This window comes from Diospyros lotus, chromosome 8 (genome assembly GCF_014633365.1).
Source record: "Diospyros lotus cultivar Yz01 chromosome 8, ASM1463336v1, whole genome shotgun sequence".
In the NCBI taxonomy this organism is placed as follows: domain Eukaryota; kingdom Viridiplantae; phylum Streptophyta; class Magnoliopsida; order Ericales; family Ebenaceae; genus Diospyros; species Diospyros lotus.
In genome coordinates, this window is record NC_068345.1 from 38,238,455 (window position 1) to 38,263,320 (window position 24,866).

The window sequence follows — 24,866 nt, forward strand, 5'->3', positions numbered from 1 at the left end:
CATGATTTTTGAAATGTATAACACAAATGTGAGGGGACATTTTTTGAATGGTTAAGATGAGTTTTTAGGAAAATCAATGGCTGAGATCAGTTTTGAGGATGTAACTTCCCCGCCCCCCCCCCCAACCAAAAACCATCACATCCCCTGCTAACACATGCCTACAGAGCCACTCACTACCCAACCATCTCTTCCCTCTTTCCCTCTCACACTCCATCTCTGCCCATCCGCTCTCTCTCCCCCTCTCTCTCTTTCTCTCTCTCACAGTCACCCACCCACCCACGCCATCGTCGCCCCATCGGCAGCCGCTCAATCGCCGTCGCCCCCCAACGCACAGCCTTCACTGTCTCTTTCTCTCTTTCCCACTCCCTCAATCTCCGGCGCCTCAAGCTGCATCTACGCCGCCATCGCCTCCAGCTCCATCGTATCCTCCTCGCCTCCACCGTATGTATGTGCGTGTGTGTTATGTGTATATGTAAATGGGTGTGTGTGTTCGTGTGTTCTGTGTATATGTAAATGGGTATGTGTGTGTGTTTTGCGTATGTATGTATATGTGTGCGTGCGCATATATATGTATCTGTGTTCTGTGTATATGTAAATGGGTGTGTGTGTTCTGTGTATACGTAATATATGTATGTGTGTGTTGTGTAAATGGGTATGTGTATATATATGTAAATGGGTGTATGTGTGTGTTCTGTGTATGTGTATATATATAAATGGGTGTGTGTATATATGTAAATGGGTTTTCTCTCTCACCTCCCCTTCTCTCTCTCTCTCTCTTTCTCAAAAGCTTATTGAAGTTGGGGCAAATGTTTGTCAGATTCCCTGATATTTTATCAGAAGTTGTGTGATTATGTTTTTCATTCTTATATTTTATCGACTGTTTTCCCAGATTTTGATGTTTGATTCAAGCCATGGGAGGACCTGTTTGCACTATGCTGCTTATTATGGCCATTTTGATTGCCTACAGGCCATTCTCTCTGCTTCTTGTTCTTCTCGTATTGTAGCCTCTTGGTGGGTCTTTCTCTCTCCGTGTGATTGTTTGAGCACTAAGTTAGATAGTTCATAATTGGTTATTCTATTGTATTGGATTTCAGGGGTTATGCCCAGTTTGTAAATATTATAGATGATAAAGGAGCAACACCTTTGCACTTGGCGGCCCGACAAAGACGATCGGAATGCATCCATATTCTCTTAGACAATGGAGGTTTGGTCTGGAGCAACACCTTTGCACTTGGCGGCCCGACAAAGACGATCGGAATGCGTCCATATTCTCTTAGACAATGGAGGTCTGGTCTGTGCTTCAATTGGTTGTTATGGGTAAAAATTGGCTTAAGCTCTTCATTGTTGTTCCAGCCTTTGGATATCAATTGTGCCTTTGTTTTGATGAATTAATTTGATTTCTGCAGCTTCCCGGGAAGCACTCTTCTCCATTTGGCCGCTAGAGGGGGTTCTCTTGATTGCATCTGTGAATTGTTGGCTTGGGGCGCCAACCGACTTCAAAGATTGTGTTTGTATAATTCTAATATTTTATTGGTATTGTTTATCATGTTATTTGAGAGATCATAGTAAACTCAATTAAATTTTTGTATGGATTATTTTTTTATTAATTAAATATTATTATAATGTTTTGTGTGTAAGTAAGTAGAATGAGCTATTATTGACAGAGGTGTTAAATTTTTTTATATTTAATTTATAATTTTAATGTAATATAGCTTTAGTTTTAATTGATGTTGATGTTCTTAATTAAATTTAGTTTTAATTATTTTTAATTAAATTTACATGCTGTGCTCTTAATTGTAAACAAGTAAAAATAGTCTCTTCATAAAATAAAAATAAAATAAAATTTATGTAATAAAGCAAGATGATTTTTTTAAATTATTAGTGAATATTATTACATTTGATTTCAATAGCTAAGATTAATTTTTAATATATATAAATGGTTGAGATTGGTTGAAATGAGTGGATCTTTTTGTCAATTCACTCTCTTTGTCTCTCTCTCTCTCCCTTTGTCTTTTACTCTCTCACAGACCCACCTTTCACTTAGTGCCCTTTTCTCTCTCTTTCTCAGACTCACCCACCCATGCCGACAGTGGGCAACATGCGGGGGCAATAGTAGGTAGGGGGACGAAAAGTGGGCGAGACCGGATGGGGGGATGATGGCAGAGGGAAGGGTGTGAACGGGGAGGGGGGCGATTGACGATCGAGATGATGCTAGCGGTAGTGGCAGGGCGAATGGGCTGGTGCTCGCAGCAGGGGGGCGACAACGGATGCTCGCGGCGGCGGTGGGCGAGGGGAGCGACGGTTGGCGAATGGTGCTCTTTGGGCGGTGGGTTGTTTTAGACAGAGAGTGTGGGAGAGAGAGAGAGAGAGAATAGGGGATGGCGAAGGAGATGAAGAGATAAGCGCGATGGCGGATCTGGTCTGGTGGTGCGGCGGTGGTGGGCGACAATAGGTGGTGCGAACGACGGGGGGTCGACGGGTAGGGGCAACCGGCCTGAAGGGTGCGAATCGGGAACGATAGTGGTGGGGCAATGGCAGACGGCAGTGCTCTTTACGGTGGAGGGTGCGAATCTGAATTTAGTGCTTGATTATTTCGCGTTCAAATTTAATATTTGATTTTTTTTAGTTATACCGTGCCTTCAAGCACGGGTTATCCCTAGTATATATATAAAATAAAACCCAAACCATAAAGAACGTATGTCTGAAAGTTAAAGATGAATGTGAGTACTGTGTGAAGAAAACTTTGATGAAGAGGTAGTAAAATCTCATTCAATTTGATTGGTATGTACAATATCTTCTATTCTTATAATAAGAATGCTATATCTTTTGCTCTTATTGTTATGCCATGAAAAATAGGAGAGAAAAATAAGGAATTTTCAAAAAAATGAGTGAAAAATGAAAAGGCTAGTGACAAAGAGATTGTCACCAGCTGACCTGCGGCTGCCAACCTCACGGTAGCTGGCCGCGAGTTTCCTCGCAGCACCTTGTCGCGAGCCGTGAGTGCTAGCCTGGCGGCTAGAGGTTAGCTGCGGGCTGTCTCGCGACAACACACTCGCTCGCGACAGCACGCTCGCTCGCGGCTACTTGCCACAAGTTGGCTAGGCTGCCTCAACGACTGCTCGCCACGGCCTAAAGGTATCCAGCTCACAGTTGCTTACCCCGGGTTGCCTCGCGGAAGCATGCCGCGAGCTGCCTCCCGACTAGAAGATGCCGACAAAAAACCTCTTCTCGACCAAATCTAAGCCCCACTCAGCAATTACCATGTGTCAGCACCAACCATCCTTGAGAATCGTGCCCTATAAATAGCCATCTATAGGACATTTATGGAGACTTTCAATTTCGGTAAAATCTATACATTTTGAATGCACATTTACTGTTTTCGTGAATAGTTATTGAGATCCGAGACTAATTTTGGCATCGAAGGGTCTTCGCAAGAGAAGATTTTCGCGAGCCTTTTAACCCATTTTTTGAGCATCAATAGGGCCAAATCCTTGCGGCAAACCTAGCGATGAAGGCAAAACCTTACAGCGAACCTAGCGACGAAGACAAAGCCTTGTGGCGAAAGTTAGTGGCGAAACCTTGTGGCAAAATCTTATGGCGAGAACTAGTGGCGAAGCCTTGTGGCAACATCTTGTGGTGAAAAAGCTAGTGGCGAAATCTTATGGCAAAAGAGTTAGTGGCGAAATCCTTGCGATGAGTAGTCTAGTGGCGAAATCCTTGCGACGAGCAGTCTAGCGGTGAACTCCCTTGAGACAGTTTCTCTTACGGTAACCTAACTTCACCCGGCACCAAACTCGAGTGGACCCCACATCACAAATTTTAATTGTTGTATTTTTGGCAACAATAATTTGACGCCATTTGTAGAAAACGCAACAAAAAGCCAAGCTTAACACAAAATGCCGAGAGGGATAAGATCAGCCGGTTGGGCAAACCCATCTAACCCCACCTGAATGAGCGCTCGTACCAGGACGGGAGCCACGAAAGGCCCTCATCAGGTGCACTCTACAGTACCCAAATTTTCAGTAAATCACCCTAACGATGAAGTGCGTTTAGGGAACTTTCCTGTGCTTGAATGCAACCAGACCCCCGGACTGGTGGGCATAGAGTGTTCAGAATAAGGAGAAATACACGTACTTGGATTGAGGAGATATGTGACAGGGCAAGAGAAGCAAGTCCCACATGCAACGCTCGCTAGTCAGGAACAACACTCATTTGGGCAATCTTCAATTCCAAATGGAAACCTCGTGGTTAACTGCACTCTCACCCTGCAATTAAAACATAATAAGAACAAATCATAATAAAACTTTTATATTTTTTTTATTTTAGTGAGAGGTTTATACTCGCCAGTGTACGAGTGCAGTTGTAGTCCAAATTTAAATTTATATTTTCTGGATAAATCCAGGTCGTCCACTGAGAGATTTATTTATGGCAAAAGAAAAAGAATGTCACACACACGCACACGCATTTGGACAAATTGGCAACAAGGTTTTTTTATGAGTTTTTTTTAGACAACAGATACTAGAAAATAAAGTAAGGCAGAAATTGAAATAAACATTAAACGTAAAAATATGAATTTGGATAGTGCTTGAGTTAAGACAATTTCAGTACCAACCCGTTGATTCCCAAATTTTAGCATAAAAAATTAGCAACATTAATTTAATTTCAGATATGAGGGTTTGTTATTAAATGCAATTAGAGATGATGATAGTTCTAGGTTAAGCAATCCCCATACATGATATGCGAGATTCTAATTTAAGCAACCACCATAAATCCAATTGCAATTAATACACAAAACAACTAAATTAATCATCTGGGTTTAAGTATGATAGCGTTTCCAGTTCTAGTAACTCTCATACATGGCATGAAAGCTCTAAGTTAGGCTTACGCTCCAATCCAAACCTAGTGATTTTTTAATAATTAATACACACTCATACTGAAATTTAAATTAATGTTACTTATTTAAAGCGCAGCTTTCTTTGGGAATCATTGGCGTTGGACACTGTCCTTGCCTTAACCCAAGATTAGATTTAGCTACTCATTTCCATTTAAAAGTTAATTGACATGAATTTAAAGAACGTAATTTAAATAACAAAATTTAAATGACAAGAAATTTAAAGGCATAAACTAACCGGCCATTTAGGCGGTGGATAATTAAATGACAAGAATTAAAATTGCAAAAATTTAAAGACATAAACTAACCGTCCATTTAGGCGGTGAATAATTAAATGACAAGAATTAAAATTGCAGAAATTTAAAGGCACAAATTAACCGGCCATTTAGGCGGTGAATAATAAAGTAATAATAAATGACATAAGAATTTAAAAGAAGAAAGAAAAAAAAGTAAGATTATAAGAGAAAGTACTAAAGAAAATGAGAAAGAACAAGAACAATTCTCAAAGAGAGAATTATAAGGAAACAACTAAACTTTTATTCAAGAATAATAATCACACTTACAAATGCAATCAAGTGATCTATTTATAGGCCACAAGATGCAATACAAACCACACAATTTCAATTATTCAACTAGACATAATTATATCTAATGGGCACTCACACACTTAAAGTTAAATGGATTTTAGCTATAATACACACCTAATATTAAATGGATTTTAGCTAAATTACATACCTAATAAAGCACTCATAAAGTTAAATGGATTTTAACTATAATATCCACCTAATAGTTAAATGGATTTTAGCTAAAAAACACACCTAATAAAGCTCTCACATAAAAAATAAAAATAGATTTCTATAAATTGGTTTTTAATCTTTATTAGGATTAAAAATAATCCTTGGGTCTTCTCCAAATAATATCTTCCATGGGTTGCTCAAATTGGGCCTTAATTCTTCATGGGCTTGAATTCTTCATGCCTAAAAAAAATAAAAATAATTTAATGTTATTAATAAATTATATATTATATATATGTATTACACATGGCACATATATATATTAGATTATATTATATATATATATATATATATTACATGCATGCATATAATGATGTATATGTATTATATATAATTTTATATATTATTATTATTTACTTTAGAGCTTCATTTCATTCATCTTTCAATTTAAATTTGCATATAACCATAAAATATATATTAATATCTAATTTAAACCATTTTTAAGATCAAAAGAAGAGTATAATTATAACAAATTTTTTACAAAATTAACCATTAATCAGTGGTGACTTCAAGGTTAGCTCCACCCACAGTCTTACTCTCAGATTATGAACTATTGCAGAAGAATTTTGAGGAGTAGAAGCAACAAAATGATGAACTTAGGATGAACAATGAAGAGAATATGAGAAGACTACAAAGAGTCACTGCTTTGTTACGTGAACTAATGCCGGACATTCACATTCCCCACATTGGACAAATTGATGCAAGGGTAGAACACCAGAGATCCCAAGACAACCCTCCAAAGGCCCATCGATAGAGGATAAGAATCAGAACTCTAGGGCTGAATAGCCAAGTCCCGGAAGTAACAGACTCAAGAAGGAAATATGGTAGGAGGGAAAGAAAAACTCTCACGTATAAAGAGATAGCAGAAATCACCTACTCAAGAGTCCCTTATGACCCATCTCTTTGCCAAAATGAAACAGAACAAGAAACACTTAGCACGTCTGACATCAAACACCCCATAGAAGAGGTGTTAGAGCAGAAACAAGTAATGATGGTGTCAAAGGTAACTCCCCCAAAAGGGTTTCCTCTATTCGAGGAACTTCAAAGGCAACCAATGTAACTAGGGTTTGAACTGCCGTAGCTTTCAGTATACTTAGGAAGGGAGGACCCCGAGAAGCACTTACAACATTTTGTCACAGTGGTCGTATTACATGGATAGAATGAGGTCACTAGGTGTAGGGTTTTCCCACTTTTCCTAGCAAGACAAGCTTAACAGTGGTTCACTGAATTACCAATATGACATATATGATCATTCGAATAGTCAAAGAAAGAATTCCTAAATGCATTCTCCGTCTATCTCCCAAAGAAGAAGAGTGCAATATACCTAATGAGCTTCTAGAAAAAGCCGAATGAATCCCTAAAGCAATACATCGAGAGATTCAGAGTTGTGATGCAGAAAGTAAGGGATCTCCCAGTTGGATTGGAGGCGTCAGTCCTGCTAAACGGAACTATATACGCCCCGCTTAGAAGATCCTTAGCCTTCTCAGAGCTAAGTTCTGTGACTGAGTTGTTCGATCGAGCAGAGTAATTTATCATCCAAATGGAAATTTTGGACGCAGGGGAAGGTAATAGAAGAGGAAGGGAAGCCCAACCCAAATTGCGAAGGACCTTACAAAATTCAGAAAATGTTAGGCCCCAACATGTGCACACTATTGACGGTATAAGGTGAGGCGATAGGAAAAGCTGGGAACACCGTGCACCTCGAGAGGTACTTCCCAACTTTAACCATAGGAAAGGGGACGAAGTGCAAGACGCAGAGTCGAGCCTGTCACCAGAAGCTTTACTCGACCCGGTTGAGGGCTAGAATTGTCTTTAATTTCCCATTATAATAATATCCCCAGATAAATAAAAGAATATATCGCCTATATTATCGTGAAGTAGGCAAAACTATAAGCTGGACCACGTGAAATCTCAATGGGCCCAGATTATTTGTATGTGTCATAGAATGTGATGTAGGTACGGCGACTCAAGCACAACTTGCTTCCGAATGTCACGTCGCCTAGTGGCAATCTGGTGCAGATGACCATGAGCTGGCCCGGGATCTCCAGAAGATCCGATGCCTATGCCCGTAGACTCACCCGGATCCCTCGTTTGAGTTTGGTGCTATGCCTTTTTGGCTGGACCCAACTCATTGGTTGATCTAGCTCTTAGGCCTCCCGGTAAACTCGGATGTCTAATAGGTATCCCGCGCCGGACCACTGGCCAAACCCAGATTCCCTAAGGTAGACTGACCCTAGGAAGGCGAAAAAAAAAAGTGAAGTGATCACATGATAGCTCTAGCATAAGCCCATTCCCGAAGGTTAAGTCGCCTAGTGGCAATCTGGTATCAATGACCATGGCTGGCCTGGGATCACCAGAGGATCCGATGCATATGCCCGCAGACTCACCTGGATCCCTCATTTGAGTTCGGTGCTATGCCTTTTTGGCTAGACCCAACTCCTTAGTTAATATGGTGCCTAGGTCTCCCGACAAACTCGGATATCTAGTAGGTATCCCGCACCAGACCACTAGCCAAACCTAGATCCCCTGAGGTAGACTGGCTCAAGGAATGCGTGAAGAAAGATGGAGCAACCATATGACAGTTTTGCCATGATCCCGCTTATCGAAGTCGAGTCACCTAGTTGTAATCTAGTATCTATGACCACGAGTTGGCCCGAGATCACCAGAATATCCGATGCCTATGCCCGAAGACTCACTCAGATCCTTCACTTGAGTTAGGTGCTATGCCTTTTCGGCTAGACCCAACTCTTTGGTTGATCTGGCGCCTAGGTTTCCTGACAAACTCGGATGTCTGGTAGAAATTCCGCGCCGGCAAGGTTGTTAAAATCGAGATTTTAAATGGGATCGTAAGGGGTTCATAAAATCGAATTGTAAAATCGAATCGTAAAATCGTAAAATTTTATGAAAAATTAAAAATACCCTTTAATTTAAGTAAATATATGTTTATACATATTCCTTATTAATTATAAATGAAATAGACGTGCCTATTTCAAAATTACTTCATTTATCAATTTTAAAAATTATAAATAATATGAAATTTCTAAATATTATATTCATCATTTATCCATTCATAATCAAAATTTCAAACAGAAAATATTACCATCATCATCAACAAACATTGTTAAAAATAAGTAAAAATACTAAGTCATAAAAATAATAAATATTGTTAAACTTCTACATGATGTCATTACACTAATTAAGTTACTAATACCAAAGAGGTATATTTGTTTCGGCTGGCTCACGCACTGAATTTGGTCAGGAGAGGTTGGGGGTTCGAATTTGGTAAAGAGCAAAGATAATAGCCAGGAATAATGTCCTAGCGCTGCCACGTGGCGAATAGAGGCGCAACCACTTGGTGCACATAAGGGGAGGCCGGGCCCTGGCGTGCGTTGAATTTTGAATTTTTGGGTTGAATTTAGCGACGGGATCAACCCGTCGCTAAAAAATAAAAAAAAAACTAAATAAAAAAATAAAATTTAGCGACGGGTCAACCCCGTCACTAAAAATAAAAAAATTAAATAAAAAAATTAAAATTTAGCGACGGGCTCAACCTCGTCGCTAAAAAATAAAAAAAATAAAATTTAGCGACGAACTCAAACCCGTCGCTTAAAAATAAAAAAAAAATTAAAATTTAGTAACGGGCTCAACCCCGTCGCTAAAAAATAAAAAAATTAAATAAAATTTAATAAAAAAAATTAAAATTTAGCGACGGGGTTAACCCGTCGCTGATTAGCGACTGGTACAATCCCCGTCGCTAAATTTCAGTGACGCCTCTTTAAGCGACGGAAAGGTTCCCGTCACTAAATCTGTCGCTAAAAAATTTAGCGATGGATTTTTTTGTGAAATCTTGAACCAAATAGGGGATTCGTCATGATGTGAAGTGTTGCCTGGTTGTCACAGTAGAGTGGAATAGGGCTAGATATTGGAATGCTGAAGTCTTGAACCAAATAAGAAATCCAAAGAAATTCACAGACCATTGAGCCCATGCTTCGATATTATGCTTCAACTAAGGAGTGCTAGACAATAGATTGTTTTTTTGTTTTCCAAGACACCAGTGCATCTCCAAGGAAAATACAATACCTTATGAGAGATCTACGGGAAGATTCACAAGACAGTGAAGCACAAAAACAACTTAGAGATGTCGTTTTGGCATTTTTGAACCGTTTCTAAAATGAGAAACGTTTCTCATTTAATTAGGAACTATTTACACTTGTTTTTCTTTTTAGAAAAATATTCGTTTTCCTGTTTCCATTTCGTATCGTAAACGTTTTCTATTTTCTTGCAACCTAGGCATAAGAGGCCCAATCTACATCATAATAGGCTTGAGAGATAGAGTATTAGAAACAGGATCATATAGGCCTATAAAGGCTATCCCTTGTAGATACTTAACAACTTGAAGAGCAGTAGAAATGTGAGGTTGACGAGGATTGTTCATGAACTAGCTCAGGAGCTGAACTGCATAACTAATATCAGGTCTGGTTAGATTGATATATAAGAGCTTACCAAGTAAGCGACGATATTGATATGGAGCTGAAAGTAAAGCCTCTTCATCAAGATGCAAGTGGAGGCCTTTGGACAAAGGGAATGAAGATGGCTTGATTTTATCTAGACATGTCTCAGCCACTAGATCAAGAATAAACTTATGTTGAGAAATGAAAGTGCCCGAAGGGGAGTGGGTGATTAGTGGTTAATTTTATAAAAATTTTGTTATAATTATACCCTTCTTTTGATCTTAAAAATAGTTTAAATTAGATATTAATATATATTTTATGGTTATATGCAAGTTTAAATTGAAAAATGAATGAAATGAAATTTTAAAGTAAAATTTAATAATAATAATAATAATATATAAAATTATATATAATACATATACATCATTATATGCATGCATGTAATATATATATAATATAATATAATATATATATGTGCCATGTGTAATACATATATATAATATATAATTTATTAATAACATTAAATTATTTTTATTTTTTTTTAGGCATGAAGAATTCAAGCCCATGAAGACTTAAAGTCCATGAAGAATTCAAGTCCATGAAGAAATCAAACCCATGGAAAAATCAAGCCCATGAAGAATTAAAGTCCATGAAGAATTCAAGTCCATGAAGAAATCAAACCCATGGAAAAATCAAGCCCATGAAGAATTCAAGTCCATGAAGAAATCAAGCCCATGAAAAATTAAAGCCCATGAAGAATTAAGGCCCAATTTGAGCAACCCATGGAAAATATTATTTGGAGAAGACCCAAGGATTATTTTTAATCCTAATGAAGATTAAAAACCAATTTATAGAAATCTATTTTTATTTTTTATGTGAGAGCTTTATTAGGTGTGTTTTTTAGCTAAAATCCATTTAACTATTAGGTGGATATTATAGCTAAAATCCATTTAACTTTATGAATGCTTTATTAGGTATGTATTTTAGCTAAAATCCATTTAATATTAGGTGTGTATTATAGCTAAAATCCATTTAACTTTAAGTGTGTGAGTGCCCATTAGATATAATTATGTCTAGTTGAATAATTGAAATTGTGTGGTTTGTATTGCATCTTGTGGCCTATAAATAGATCACTTGATTGCATTTGTAAGTGTGATTATTATTCTTGAATCAAAGTTTAGTTGTTTCCTTATAATTCTCTCTTTGAGAATTGTTCTTGTTCTTTCCCCTTTTCTTTAGTATTCTCTCTTGTGATCTTACTTCCTTCATTTCTTCTTTTAAATTCTTATGTCATTTATTATTACTTTATTATTCACCGCCTAAATGGCCGGTTAATTTGTGCCTTTAAATTTCTGCAATTTTAATTCTTGTCATTTAATTATTCACCGCTTAAATGGACGGTTAGTTTATGCCTTTAAATTTTTGCAATTTTAATTCTTGTTATTTAATTATCCACCGCCTAAATGGCTGGTTAGTTTATGCCTTTAAAATTTCTTGTTATTTAAATTCTGTTATTTAAATTACGTCGTTTAAATTAATGTCAATTAACTTTTAAATGGAAATGAGTAGCTAAATCTAATCTTGGGTTAAGGCAAGGACAGTGTCCAACGCCAATGATTCCCAAAGAAAGTTGCGCTTAAAATAAGTAACATTAATTTAAATTTCAGTATGAGTGTATCTTAATTATTGAGAAATCACTAGGTTTGGATTGGAGCGTAAGCCTAACTTAGAGCTTTCATGCCATGTATGAGAGTTACTAGAACTGGAAACGCTATCATACCCAAACCCGGATGATTAATTTAGTTGTTTTGTGTATTAATTGCAATTGAATTTATGGTGGTTGCTTAAATTAGAATCCCGCATATCATGTATGGGGATTGCTTAACCTACAACTATCATCATCTCTAATTGCATTTAATAACAAACTCTCATATCTGAAATTAAATTAATGGTGCTAATCTTTTATGCTAAAATTTGGGAATCAACGGGTTGGCACTGAAATTGTCTTAACTCAAGTACTATCCAATTTTATATTCTCACTTAAAGTATTTATTTCAATTACTGCCTTAATTTATTTCCTAGAATCTGTTGTTTAAAATACCATAAAAAACCTTGTTGCCAATTTATCCAAATGCGTGTGTGCTTGTGTGACATTCTTTTTATTTTGCCATAAATAAATCTCTCAGTGGACGACCTGGACTCATTCAGAAAATATAAATTTAAATTTGGACTACAACTGCACTCGTATACTGACGAGTAAAAACCTCTCACCTAAACAAAGAAAAAAAATATAAAATTTTTATTGTGTTTTGTTTTGTGTTTTAATTGCAGGGTGGGAGTGCAGTCAGTGGGCTACTTCAAGGATGAGAAAATATTCGAGGAAACTAAGATCTTTGATGGTGAATTTGCTATCAAGCTTGTGCTTCACCTATTGTATTAATTCCAAATTATCACCCATGATGATAACATCATCCACATACACTAAGAGAAATAGGAAAGACGATTCAGTGGATTGAATGAACAAACAGTGATCATGAGATGACTATGTGAAACCCAAACAAGGAAGGATGAAAACTCAATATTCCACTAACGAGATGCATGTTTAAGCCCATAGAGTGAACACTGCAATAAGCAAACCTACCTAAGTAGAGCCTTAGAATAACTAAGATGTGGAACCATATAAACATTTTCATCTATAAGCCCATGTAAGAAAGCATTATTGATGTCTAGCTAGTTGATGGATTGGCCAGCCTTTAGACGTGGCTAATGCTATGGAAATGTGAACAGTGACCATCTTAGCAATTGGGAAAAAACTACCCACTTTGAGCCTATGGATTTCTTGCCCTTAGGAAGACCAGTAAGTTGCCAAGTATCATTTTGTTCTAAGGCCTGTAATTCTTTGTTCATTGCATCAACCCATTTTGGACTGGATTTGGCTTGATCATAAATGGAAGGTGTAACGCCCCGCTCCCACTTACGAGTGTTACTTGTGAATAATCAACTTACTATTCACACGCTAGAACAAAGATAAAGAGACGACTACGTTTCAATGAGAAACGACCTAGGTGGGAATTAGGTTTTGCCCTCCCTTCTCTCCACTCAAGGATCTAGAAAATATCGAAACGACCCCGCAAAAATAAAACCCGAAACCTCTCAAAATGTCACCCCTTCTCAAGCTCTTAATGAAGAACTAAGGATGACTTCCCAGGATTCGACAAATAAACTAACTCACTTACTTCATATAAATTATGGCATAAGGCCTTAATTATAAAAAAATAATTTTTCTTTGCCCCAACTATTAACCTATTTTCTCACTTTCAAATCCTTTAAAAAATATTTGGATTAATATTTCTTTGAAAAAATTTAATAAAATTTTCCTTATCAAATCTCCAGTGATTATTCTTTTTAATTATTTCAAAATACCTTAAATTTCCAACCTTTAGGAAACAAATTTTTGAAATTCAAACATCAAGCATCCTCATCCATTTTTAAATTCAAGGAAAATACTCCCTTATTTAATTTTCAAAATATAGGAATTTTTTCACAATTGCCTCAAAATTTATATTAATTTAATAATTAATTTAGAGGCTTAAATACTCATTTATTTATTTACTTAAACATGTTTTTATTTCAAAAATTTCTAAAATAGCATATTTTATTAAATAAACAAAAGAAAGAAAATAATATAAAATAATAAAAAAATTCAACAGCAGCGGGGGGTGGGGCAGCGGCAGCCCAGCTGCTCCCCGGCGTGCGGGCCGCGTGCGTGATGGTCGCCTGCCATGCGCGCGGCCACTCCCGGTCGCACCCAGCACACTGCCACCAACTTCTTTTGAATTTAAAAAAAATATTTTTTTTTTCTTTTTAACTCAAACTTTCCAGAATGCTTATATACCTCAAATGCCTTCCAAAACATCTAAGTTTTCCACCATTCAACCACATTAAGCATTCATACATATTTAACTAAAATACATACATCAACATTCACTAAATCAACAAAATACATCAACTTCACATGCATTCTTCTTGCTCCATTACCTTCAACCTTCCAAAACTCTCTTTCCTTTAGAAGATTCATCACCTACATAGAGGTCAAAGGACTTTATGAGCCAATGTTCAGTAAAAATGCTATGCATAAGTAAATGTAACGTGAAAAATAAACATGTAATGCAAATGCAATGCATATAATGGGTAGTCCTCCATGCCCTCATAACCACATAGGTTAAGACACCAACCAACCCCTCCCACATCACTAGTCCTCCATATGGCCATAGGTACACTGGAACACAAATCATGCAAATATGAACATTACATGCAAGTCATGCAAACAATTACAATTGCAAGCAAACCCCACCACTAGGGGTCATCTCTTACCTCTTTTTCCTTGAAACTTCAAGCCCTCACTTGCCAAGACTCTCTCTTTGGCTTTCAACCACCTTAAGAAAAGAATTCTTAAAGCATTAATAATCTTGAAAACTAGAGAAATGAAAGGAGAATGAAGACATTCTTTCTTTCTAGAAGAGATTTAAATCAAGGCTTACCTTCCTCTCTTTTGAAAGCTCACAAGAGACTCTCCCTTGATCTCTAATTTCTTCCACCAAGCAAAACTTCCTCTTAGAGATTTCTTCTTCCTTATATATAATGTCTTGACATCTCACAAGTTCAAAACTAATTTCTAGCTCTTGATCAATCTTTTGAAGAACAAATCCTAACCCTTGAAACTAGCACAATCCTTGTGCTTTTGATAAACTTAATCCTAGCCTTTGATTTAAAAAGAACTAATCTTTACTCTCTATAAAAAAAACACAATCCTTGCCATCTAGCCTCTTTAAATCTCCACCCTTGATGATAAACTAGAGACTAAATCTCTATCATCCATTCCTTTATTAGGCTTATTAGATATTTATTTATTTGTAAATTTGGCAATCATGCCATTTTCAAGAATCAATTGTAACCATTAGATCTTGATCCTTTTCAAGCTAAATTCTCAACCATTGGATCAAAGCTCCAATTCCCATAATTCTCAATTTTCAAAATTAAGAAATATTGACTAATTTCAAGATTGACTAATATCCAATTTCCTTTTTCATTTTCTTTAATTACTTTAATGATGACTTTCATTTAATGCTTGAGAGACCATTTCCCTTTTCTTTTTTGACTTACTTTTAATCTCACTCTTGCTTCACAAGATCATGTCAAGTGTCTCACTTACACTTAATCCAACAATTTCTTATTCTTATATTTAATTAAATCCCTTCCATGAGATCTTGCCAAGTGTCACCAATCTACCTTACTTGGCTTCCATTTTAATTCCACATTTTCTATTCATTTTTCCATGCATTGAAACAATAATTAATTTCTTCCAAAATTAATTCTTTAATATATAAATATTTTCTCCACAAAAATAATTTACCTTTTATGGGACGAGACTCTAAATTACCGTTTTGCCCTTCTTAAGGCATCCTATAAATTAAGTGCCTTCTCTTTAATTATTTTGTCACCTTAATTATTTTTCACTAAATCTTCTTTTGAATAGATTATTCTTTTATTTAGTTCTTTAATTTTAAACCCACTTTCTTAGCCTACTAATTCTAAAGCCATTTACTTAGTCTTTCATTTTTTTCAAATTAGCCCACTAACTCTAAACCCTTTTACTTAACCTTTCTTTTTTCAACTTAGTCCACTAACTCTAAATTCATTAGTTTTCTCAATTATAATATCTAATAGATGTCAAAAAATATTTTAAATATAAAAAAATTAATTATTATTATTATCAAAATACTAAGATATTACATTTATTCATCGCACAGTTTTTTATATAGAGATAAAGTTTAACAAAAAAATCAAGTAAATCCCTAATATCAAGGCATGACTAACGACTTCCTAATATTAAGCCTTAAATACTTTAAATAACAAAATTTCAAAACAGATTCTACTAATATCCTGAAGACTTGATCATACAGTGCCCCACTTGTTATTTTAGCTCACATCACACGTTGTAGTTTGGTCAGCACACGTTGCAGCTTGTGAGGCACTTTCACAACAATATATATATTGAAGAATAGTTGCTGGAAAAATCTGCTTTGGCAAAATAGTTGAACAACACAGATTGGTTAATTTGTATCGTGGTAGCTGCTTACTGACGTAGCTTCTGCCCCATGATGCAGCTGCATGCACGTAGGGTTTGCAAAACGGTACTAGAGAATAAGAAGAAAACTTGGATATGGCATCTCGGGAATAGCATATCCAGAAGAATTTGAATTTTGTCGTGTAAATCAAGGCTCTTCCTCACTTTATTCTTCACATAGATCCAGGGACCTGTGTCTTCCCCATAAAATTTCAAACTTTTCCATGATTGACAGTGTCAAGAGCTAATATCCGTGGATTGGACCTTTCTAGCTAGGATTTGTTATTATTTGGTGCACTCTAACTCATCGGCATTAATGCGAATCGTATACACACGCACACTTGAAAAAAATCCAGTATATATCTGTTTAGCTCCTTAAATGTGTTTGCTTAGCAAAAAGAAAGAAAAAAAAATCCAGCTAAAGAACTTGGCATCAGCAACAATGACTGGGGCAGTCAATGTTTTCTACTAATTCATTTTCTTCCATGTCCAGTGGTTAATTTTGAGGGGGAAAAAAAGTTTAAATGGCTCTGTAAATTGGGATGGATATCCAAGAGCATGTTCTCAATTATGTGTTCACACTCCATTAATATCTTCAAGTTTCTCCCATGCCTTGCAACTGCAGCAAAAGGTTGTCGATTAACTTGTGGATGCAAAAACTTGGGACAGCTTTTATATATTGAGGACACAGAATTTTGGTTATCAATTATCGTGCAGAAAAATAGAAACAATAAATCTATTTGATAGAATATATTCAAATAGAATTATTTTTTTTTATCATTTCAATTATTGATGTTAAGATAATTATGTCATTTATCATTTTATTAATTTATCAACAATATACCTTTTTCAATCACAATTTTTAAATTTTTTATAAGGTTAAAATTATCTTTTTATTTTGTTAAATATTATTAAAATAATATAAAATAAGCATTAAATAGTTTTCTATCTGAAGAGATTTGAAGCATCTAGCAAAATACAAATAGAAAACCAACCTTTTAGATATTTCCAGCCAAAGAAATAATTAACCAAAGCGAAAATTTCCTCGCAGTACGTGCAACCTATAGTACTGCAGGACCACATTTCCCTTGCAACTTTCAAAGCAGTGGATTGTGCTTCGAATATCCATTTGTACGCGGAAAATGCCATACTTGTCTTGCAGACTGCTATAAATTCGTATCAAGCCTTGACCTCATTCATCGTCGTCGCGATCGAGAGAGCAGGCGAGTCTAAGCGGCCAGTGCATGGATGCATATTACTGGGCAAGTTCTCCTTTGGCAGGTGGCTACTTCACTGCTAGTGATTGATTTTTATGTCACAAATTCAAGGCTGCAGAAATTGAAGTTCGCCTACTGCCAAAGGAGATTTGCCCCGCAATTCACCTGTGCATGCAGCAAGGTTTCACCTAGCTAGCTAGGCCAAGCATTGGTAAAAACTTTCTTACTACTTCAATTAATTTATACCAACATCAATGGTTATTATTTATTTATTTATTTTTGTCTGCACGAATGGGTCTATATATAGCCTGCATTTTGCACGTCCATGTAGGTGCACATTAATTAATACTGTCAGTTGCTGATGAACCGTGTCAAATGTATTACCATGCAGATTAATAGATTAATTAATGTTGAAGATGAGATTGTTGTCTCATTCTTGGACCATTGGGATCGCAACAAAAAAGAAGGGAGAATGCTATTTAATTAAGGATTATTTTTGTTTTTTTAATTAAGACTTATTTCTGTTTTTTTCTTCATTTTAGGGTTGGAATTTGGGACTATTTAATCTATTTTCTTATATTATTGAGAGTTGGTTGATTATTATTAGAATTTTTACATAATTGAGAAAGAATGTTCTCAAATTCTTGTGCTGAATTCATATATTTAGGCTTCGATAATTAATTATAGCCAAGGTGACGTAGTGAAAGCCTTCTAATAACCCGTTGATTCACTCACGAATACCGGATTATAGGATTCAATCAATAATTCGTTGATTCTAAAGAATACCGAATAAATTGAAGAGAATTAAAGAAAAATTTCAATATAAATTTTATTAAAAATTTATCAATCCTATAAATATAGAATTTATAGGCTATAACTTGGAAAATAACCCAAAACCCTAAATCTCAAATCTTACTAGAAAAGGCAAAATTGAGATTTTATTACAGAATTAAAAATCAGCATAAAATAAGAAAAATTTCTCAAAACGCCATGTTAAAATTCATTTCCTAATGAAAGTTATTAGCAAATTAATTATTTCTTAAAATAGAAAAATTACTAATTTTGAAACCTAAACGAAAGAATTTGCCCGAAAAAGCATAGACCTCACTAGCACGGCTAGTGACTTGAAATCATTAGTCCGATTCCCTTAATATTAGCCTTTAAAATTGCCCAAATCACACTTTTCATAAATTGTTAAAAGCCATCTCATCCACGTACGAAGGATACTCAGCTTTCCAAATGACATTTTGTGTCCGTACAATTATTATATAAACATGGTGTTCTTCGTAAAGTTGGAAGTTGGTACAGAGAATATTGATAATTAAAATCGGCTGGATTCTAATTCAGTAATTTTTTATTTTAACCTTCGCTTACCACCTCTAATCTTTAAAAAAGGGGGAAAAAAATAAAACCATAGTTTACCCCCTTGGACTGCGCAATGTTGTGTAAATATATACTTTTTTTACTTAATTTAGTTCTTAAATAATATATACTTTTTCATTTACTGATGAGTTCAACATAGGTAAAGGTATCTTTGTAACCAATTATATGTGAAAAAAATAAAGAAAAAATTTAAGTAGATCACAAAAATAAATTAATGAACTCATATATCCAAATATTAAGATCTGCGTCACTCAACAATATAAATTCTCGTTTACCAACTTGTGAAATAAAAATTAACAAAATCTTGACTTTCAAATTTATGAACCCACTGGGTTTTCTCATTAAAAATTGCAGTCTTGGTAATTAATTTTACCTAAAAAAAGGAGTCTTTGTATTAATTTACTTTTTATACTAATTTCAATCTTTTCATGTAACGAGGCTAACTTGAATCACCTACTCAATACAATATGAGTGCAGATATTTTTACGCACACCATACACTTTCTCACTCACATTGTTAGGATATTGAGCCAAAAATAATTATAAATAAATATCCTTTGATTTCTTGCTGACAGAACCCAACAATGATTCAAAAAGAATCAACACATACTTTTATTATAAGCTGAAATAAAAACAGGTATAATCAAGATATAAAAAAAGTAAAAATTGACTTGTTTTATTTATTCCAACATTTGGAGCCGAGTAAGTAGAAGGTAGATTAATCAATTGTTGTACAAAAATAACATCCCGATCGACTTCAGAATTTAATATACATGTACATTGAAACATTTTTAAAATGTGGAACATCAAACGACGGATGAACAATGATGTCGAACTGTTGGAGAGGCGAGGCCACTGGTTTTGAGAACTTCACAAGATAAGAAGTTCTTGATCATTGTCTCTCCATGTCGGATATAGGTGTTCATCGGTACAAACTGAACATAGTACAACTCGATCGGATTACTTGAGGAAATTCAAGTAGCCCTGCTGCACGAGGAATCTCTGGAAACATTGTCTAATTTTCATTACCATTTGAAGCCTCGATCGATCGGCTTAGTTGTTTGGTTCATCACTAATATAACACATATATATAGACATGCATCTATGAACAGATAAACAAGAAATAGGAATCTTTGAGAGGTCAAGTAGTTCAGAAATGGAACCCAGAAACCCAAGCCTCGCTTCCAGTTGTTTTGCTTTCAACTTGGATCGAGAATTTGCTGAGTTTTTTCGCTTTTCTTTTCTTGAGATACTTAAAGTGAATTTCCAAACACCAGCTTAAGGACATCTTTTTTTCTTGATGCGAAGCCAACTATGAGGGCCAAACACCAGTTTGAGGCAAGAACCACACGAACACTAGTAGGGAAAATGAGACCCACAATCATCAAGGTGAAATATCACGTGTATTAAATAAATTTATACGATATACACTGAAAGAGTAATGATTAATGATTGTAAGTTCTCATTAATATTAAAAGAAAAAATAAACTAAATGGGCCATCAAAAGTTGCAATTCTTAATTCATGGTTCCTCCTCGTTTCTCAAAAGCCAAACCAGTAGGCGGGGCTAGGGTTTCTTAATTCATGGTTCCTCCTCGTTTCTAAAAAGCCAAAGCCAAACCAGTAGGCGGGGCTAGGTCAGGTATTTCAAAGTAAAGAAAACCAACAAGAACATGGATATCATCAGCTTGGCGCAGCTTGCTCTTCTGCTCAATCAACTCTCCCCTTAATTAATATACCATCAAGGGGCATGTATTAAACAAAAGAGAATGCTGATCGATGAATCTCGTGAACTTGATCGTGATGGGCTATTTCAGTTTGCTGACGATCTCATCAATATATGACTCTTCGCTGCAAACCAAACTATTTACCAAAATTTACACACGTTTATTGGATCACCTGCCAAAAGTGAACACATGCATAAAAACGCTATTAGTAGTATGCAAGAAAAACAGGAGTACAATAAGCAGCAAGATTATCAAAAAATTCAAAAACAAAAAAAGTGGCGGCCCATTAATCAAGCAGAAAAACTTGTTTAATTCAGAATGATCGATGAAATAGTGTGAGAGAGATGGCAGGGCAATTCTCCTTTGGCAAAGCAGATAAGAATGCATGTCCATGCATGTGGTCGCCTTGCCAAAGGAGGACTGCACTGTCATCCTTAACCCCCACATTTTCCTTTAATTTCTTCTTCAAGTAACTGATCGTTCCATCGATGGAGCTCGATTATTCAGTGAAACTGGGGAAACTCTTTTATATGCACTGCTATTGGATATGCCGAAGAAGGAAATGGCATATGCCGGAAAAATTCCAGTGGAGAGGTTCTTTCTCTTTTTGATTGATGTGGCTGGGGGAGGGGGGGCCACGGTCCTGATTCTCCTTCTCGCTATCGTCTTGTCTTCTCAAGGCCAAGAACATCTTTTGTGATTTAATTTTGATGCTATTTTTACATACCTAAAATGATTGAGACATGATATATTCGTCAATTTTCAAACGCCCGTTTAATCTTGTTCATGTTTCGGTTGCATGGTTGCTTAGACAAGTCAAATCCTTTGCTGATCAATATATATACATATATATTGGCAAAACCATGTTAAAAGAAAGGAATATGAATGAAATTAATGATTATATTTCTATGATAATGTACCTTTTCGACATCTTAATTTCCTAAAGCAAAAAATTAATGTAGCATCGGAAAGGGACTACTATTGCCATTTTCATACTCAAATATTATTTAAAGAAAACAATGTAAAAAGAAACTTTTTACACAAGATGATATATGATTCATTCATTAATAAACATACATTTAAAAGAATTTGATAACAAGCATTAAACTGACTTATAAAAAATGTCACTATCTTTCTTATTATATATATCATATCATTCTCATATTTTGACTAGAAATTTTTTACTAACATATATATTAATTTTCCAATATATGAAAGTATGATATTAATTATATTGGCTTCTGAAAAATTGTGAGAGACTCAACAAAATGTGCAGATAGTAATTATATGTATAGTAACATTAGAGGCAAATAAAAGCAAAATTAAGTCAATAATTTTAAGTGAAGGGTAGTGAACTGACTATGTGTTCTCAATGTCAATAAAAAAATTACATGGCATAACTATATATATATGCATGTCTGAATTCACAAGAAATACTAAATTAAAGAGTTAAATAGAACATATAAGGATTGTCCATGATACACAGCATATATGTGTGTATATATAAGAAAAACCCTAAATTGTGGATGACCAAAGAAAATTATAAATATTCCACATTGCATGAATATATATCTCTTCTTCTTTTTTTTTTTTCAAACATCTATTCACATAACTATATCACATTAAAAGTGAAACAGTATAACACACTGAAGGAATTAGCAACAAAAAAAAAAAGTGAAGATTATTAACAACAATATTTGTAAATTAATGCATAAACATGCAGTGCAAGCATGTACTTAAATTGGACTCAGAAATTGGCTCCAACCCTACCCATTAAGATTGGACCGAGACATGAAGGGGAGGGAAAGAGAACATGCCATTGGATCTTCTGAATGTGCTCATTTTAATTTTATTTATTTTCTGTTTTTTTTTTTTTTTCCTTCTGCAAGTATCTATTCAGTATCCACTGATAGAGGTAAAAGTGAGGCACAGATTTCAGATGCCTCCTTTGGGAGCACTTGTACCCTTCCAGCTGGTTCTTCTGTCCCTTTGAACTGTAAAGAGCCAACCAAATATGAAAGAGTTACTCATTTAATTCGAAGTATATATAATCAGATATAGCTTCATTTCTATGCAAACTGGCCGTAAATGTCAAGATTTTAAGAAAGAAAGCAAAAGTCTAATTCTACCACTGCTAGCCCACATACCTACCCTACCAATTAATTAATAATGCGATATTTATCAAATAGCTATAGATATTTGTTAATAGGGTTTCTCTCATCTTATCTAATGTTAATAATACAAATAAAATAACATTCTCTAACTCTTAAGAGTTGATTTGATGGGACGGAATTATAACAGTCTCTTATATTTTTAGGGTTCAAATATCTTCAAAGATGTGAATTTACACTCAAAGTTTTACATGCATACCAATTGCCCCCGTACCCAATTATTTTACCTAATTTACTTTCAAAGAATATGCACACCAATGTATGCTCGGTGTGTTGTGGGTTCTCATTGACAAATATACACACAAAAAGAAAGACAAAAATTTTTGTCTATAGATATTTTGTGCACCTAAAACTTTATATCTTTGGGTTGAGAATTATTACCCACGTAAAAAGTGTCAAGAAAAAAAGAAGAAGAAAAGTAAGAAAGGCAAATGCTTTACACATATTTCATTTTCCAATAATATGAATTACAAATTTGCATGCTGAGATAAACGTAAACCGCCAGTACGTAAGTACGTAGAATGAGCTGAGGTTTTGAGCTCCGATTAAAGCGCACCACTAGTAATTCTCTTTTTGCTGGTATATGCTCAGAATATGCTTACATACCTCTAGCAGCTGCATGAAAAATTATTACTGAACTGGCCTCCAATTTTCTCAGATGTCTATAAATGGGAGTGTTTCAGGCCATGAAAAGTGTGCGCCGAGGAAGACGAAAGCAGCAAGTGCATTTGCACAGATGCATTACTGGGCATCGACTCCTTTGGCAGGCGGTGACTCAATCGCCGGCCGGCCGGCTGCTTTTCATTTGAGCAGAAGAAGAACGCTAAGCTCTGCCAAAGGAGATTTGCCCGGCAATTCATCTGCGCAATATTTCAATATTATTCATCACCATTCTAACATCACCAGAGTTATAGCCTAGTGATAGCTAACTGATCGCGTAGTTTGTGTAAGTATTTTCACAAGCTTTGGTGTTTCATTGCGGCTATTGCTAAATCAAGAAACTTCTTTCTTGTTCTTAAGACATTTCACACACAGGATTCAATACGGTGACAAGATTTTCATGCAGTCCTGTCTCTCTTGATTCTTATAATTCATGCGTTATCCACCTCAGTGCTTTTAGCAAACTATTTTTACAATTAAGGTGTGTTTGATTGCATTATCTAGAATTTAATTTTAGTAAATATTGTCTAAAAAACAAAAATTATCTCAGTCTCTTGAAAAATGAATTACATGGAAAGAATCTTTAAATTGTTGTACCATATATATTTTTTCATGAAAAAATTAAGAGTGTTTGATTGTTTTTCATAAAAAATATATAATAATTACATATTTTTTATGAAAAATATGTGCAATTAAACACACACTTAATGATTTTATAAAGAATATATATATTATATTTATGATGTTACTCATTAACTACTATGCAATGGGAAAAAATACTTGTCACACTATTCTCTGGTAATATTTTCTGTACAAAAATATGATTTTTCCTGTATATTAATGGAATTGATTTATGGCATACAAACAAAACTTTTATATAAAATCATTAGGACTCATATTCATGCATTGGAAAGGAAATTAAAAGAAATAACTAAAGTAAGAAACATCTATGCAATATCATTTTTTGGTAACTTTTTTTTGTATAAATTCATATCTCATTAGAAAATCATCATTTTCCTTTTTATTTGTTTTTCTATATATGTATATTTATTTATTATTTTAGTAACAAAAGTTTATTATTCTTCCCGCATCTGAAATTCCATCTAAATAAAATAAGTCAAAACATGGGTCACTCTAATGGGCCCGATTCATGGGCTGGCCCAAGTCAGATTTTTTAGCCCAATGTGAATTGAATCTGAAGTAGTCTATCAGTAGTGCAAAGCGGCTTTGCCCCCTTTTAGTAAGGGAGCGAAATGTTAGACCTTAGAGAACAACCCATCTAGCTCCATTTTCTTTCTTCTTTTTTTTTTTTTTCCTTCTAAAATTCTTAATTCCGAGCATATGTTCAAAAAATAAATAAATAGATAAAATGATATTCTTAAGCTTTTTTATTATTTTTTACATTTTTATATAAATTTTATAAAACATTATATTTTCATTATCTCAA

The 24,866-nt window shown here is 35.0% G+C and overlaps 1 protein-coding gene across 1 annotated transcript; it reads left to right on the forward strand.

Moving 5' to 3' along the window:
- The first annotated feature begins 76 nt into the window (after positions 1-76).
- On the forward strand, positions 77-23,678 carry LOC127808647 (putative E3 ubiquitin-protein ligase XBAT31). Its single transcript, XM_052347216.1, has 7 exons — positions 77-100; positions 788-808; positions 890-1,011; positions 1,095-1,204; positions 1,287-1,317; positions 1,407-1,533; positions 23,418-23,678. Exons 1-7 carry the CDS (start codon positions 77-79, stop codon positions 23,676-23,678), a joined length of 696 nt encoding a protein of 231 aa, XP_052203176.1.
- Positions 23,679-24,866: the final 1,188 nt, after the last annotated feature.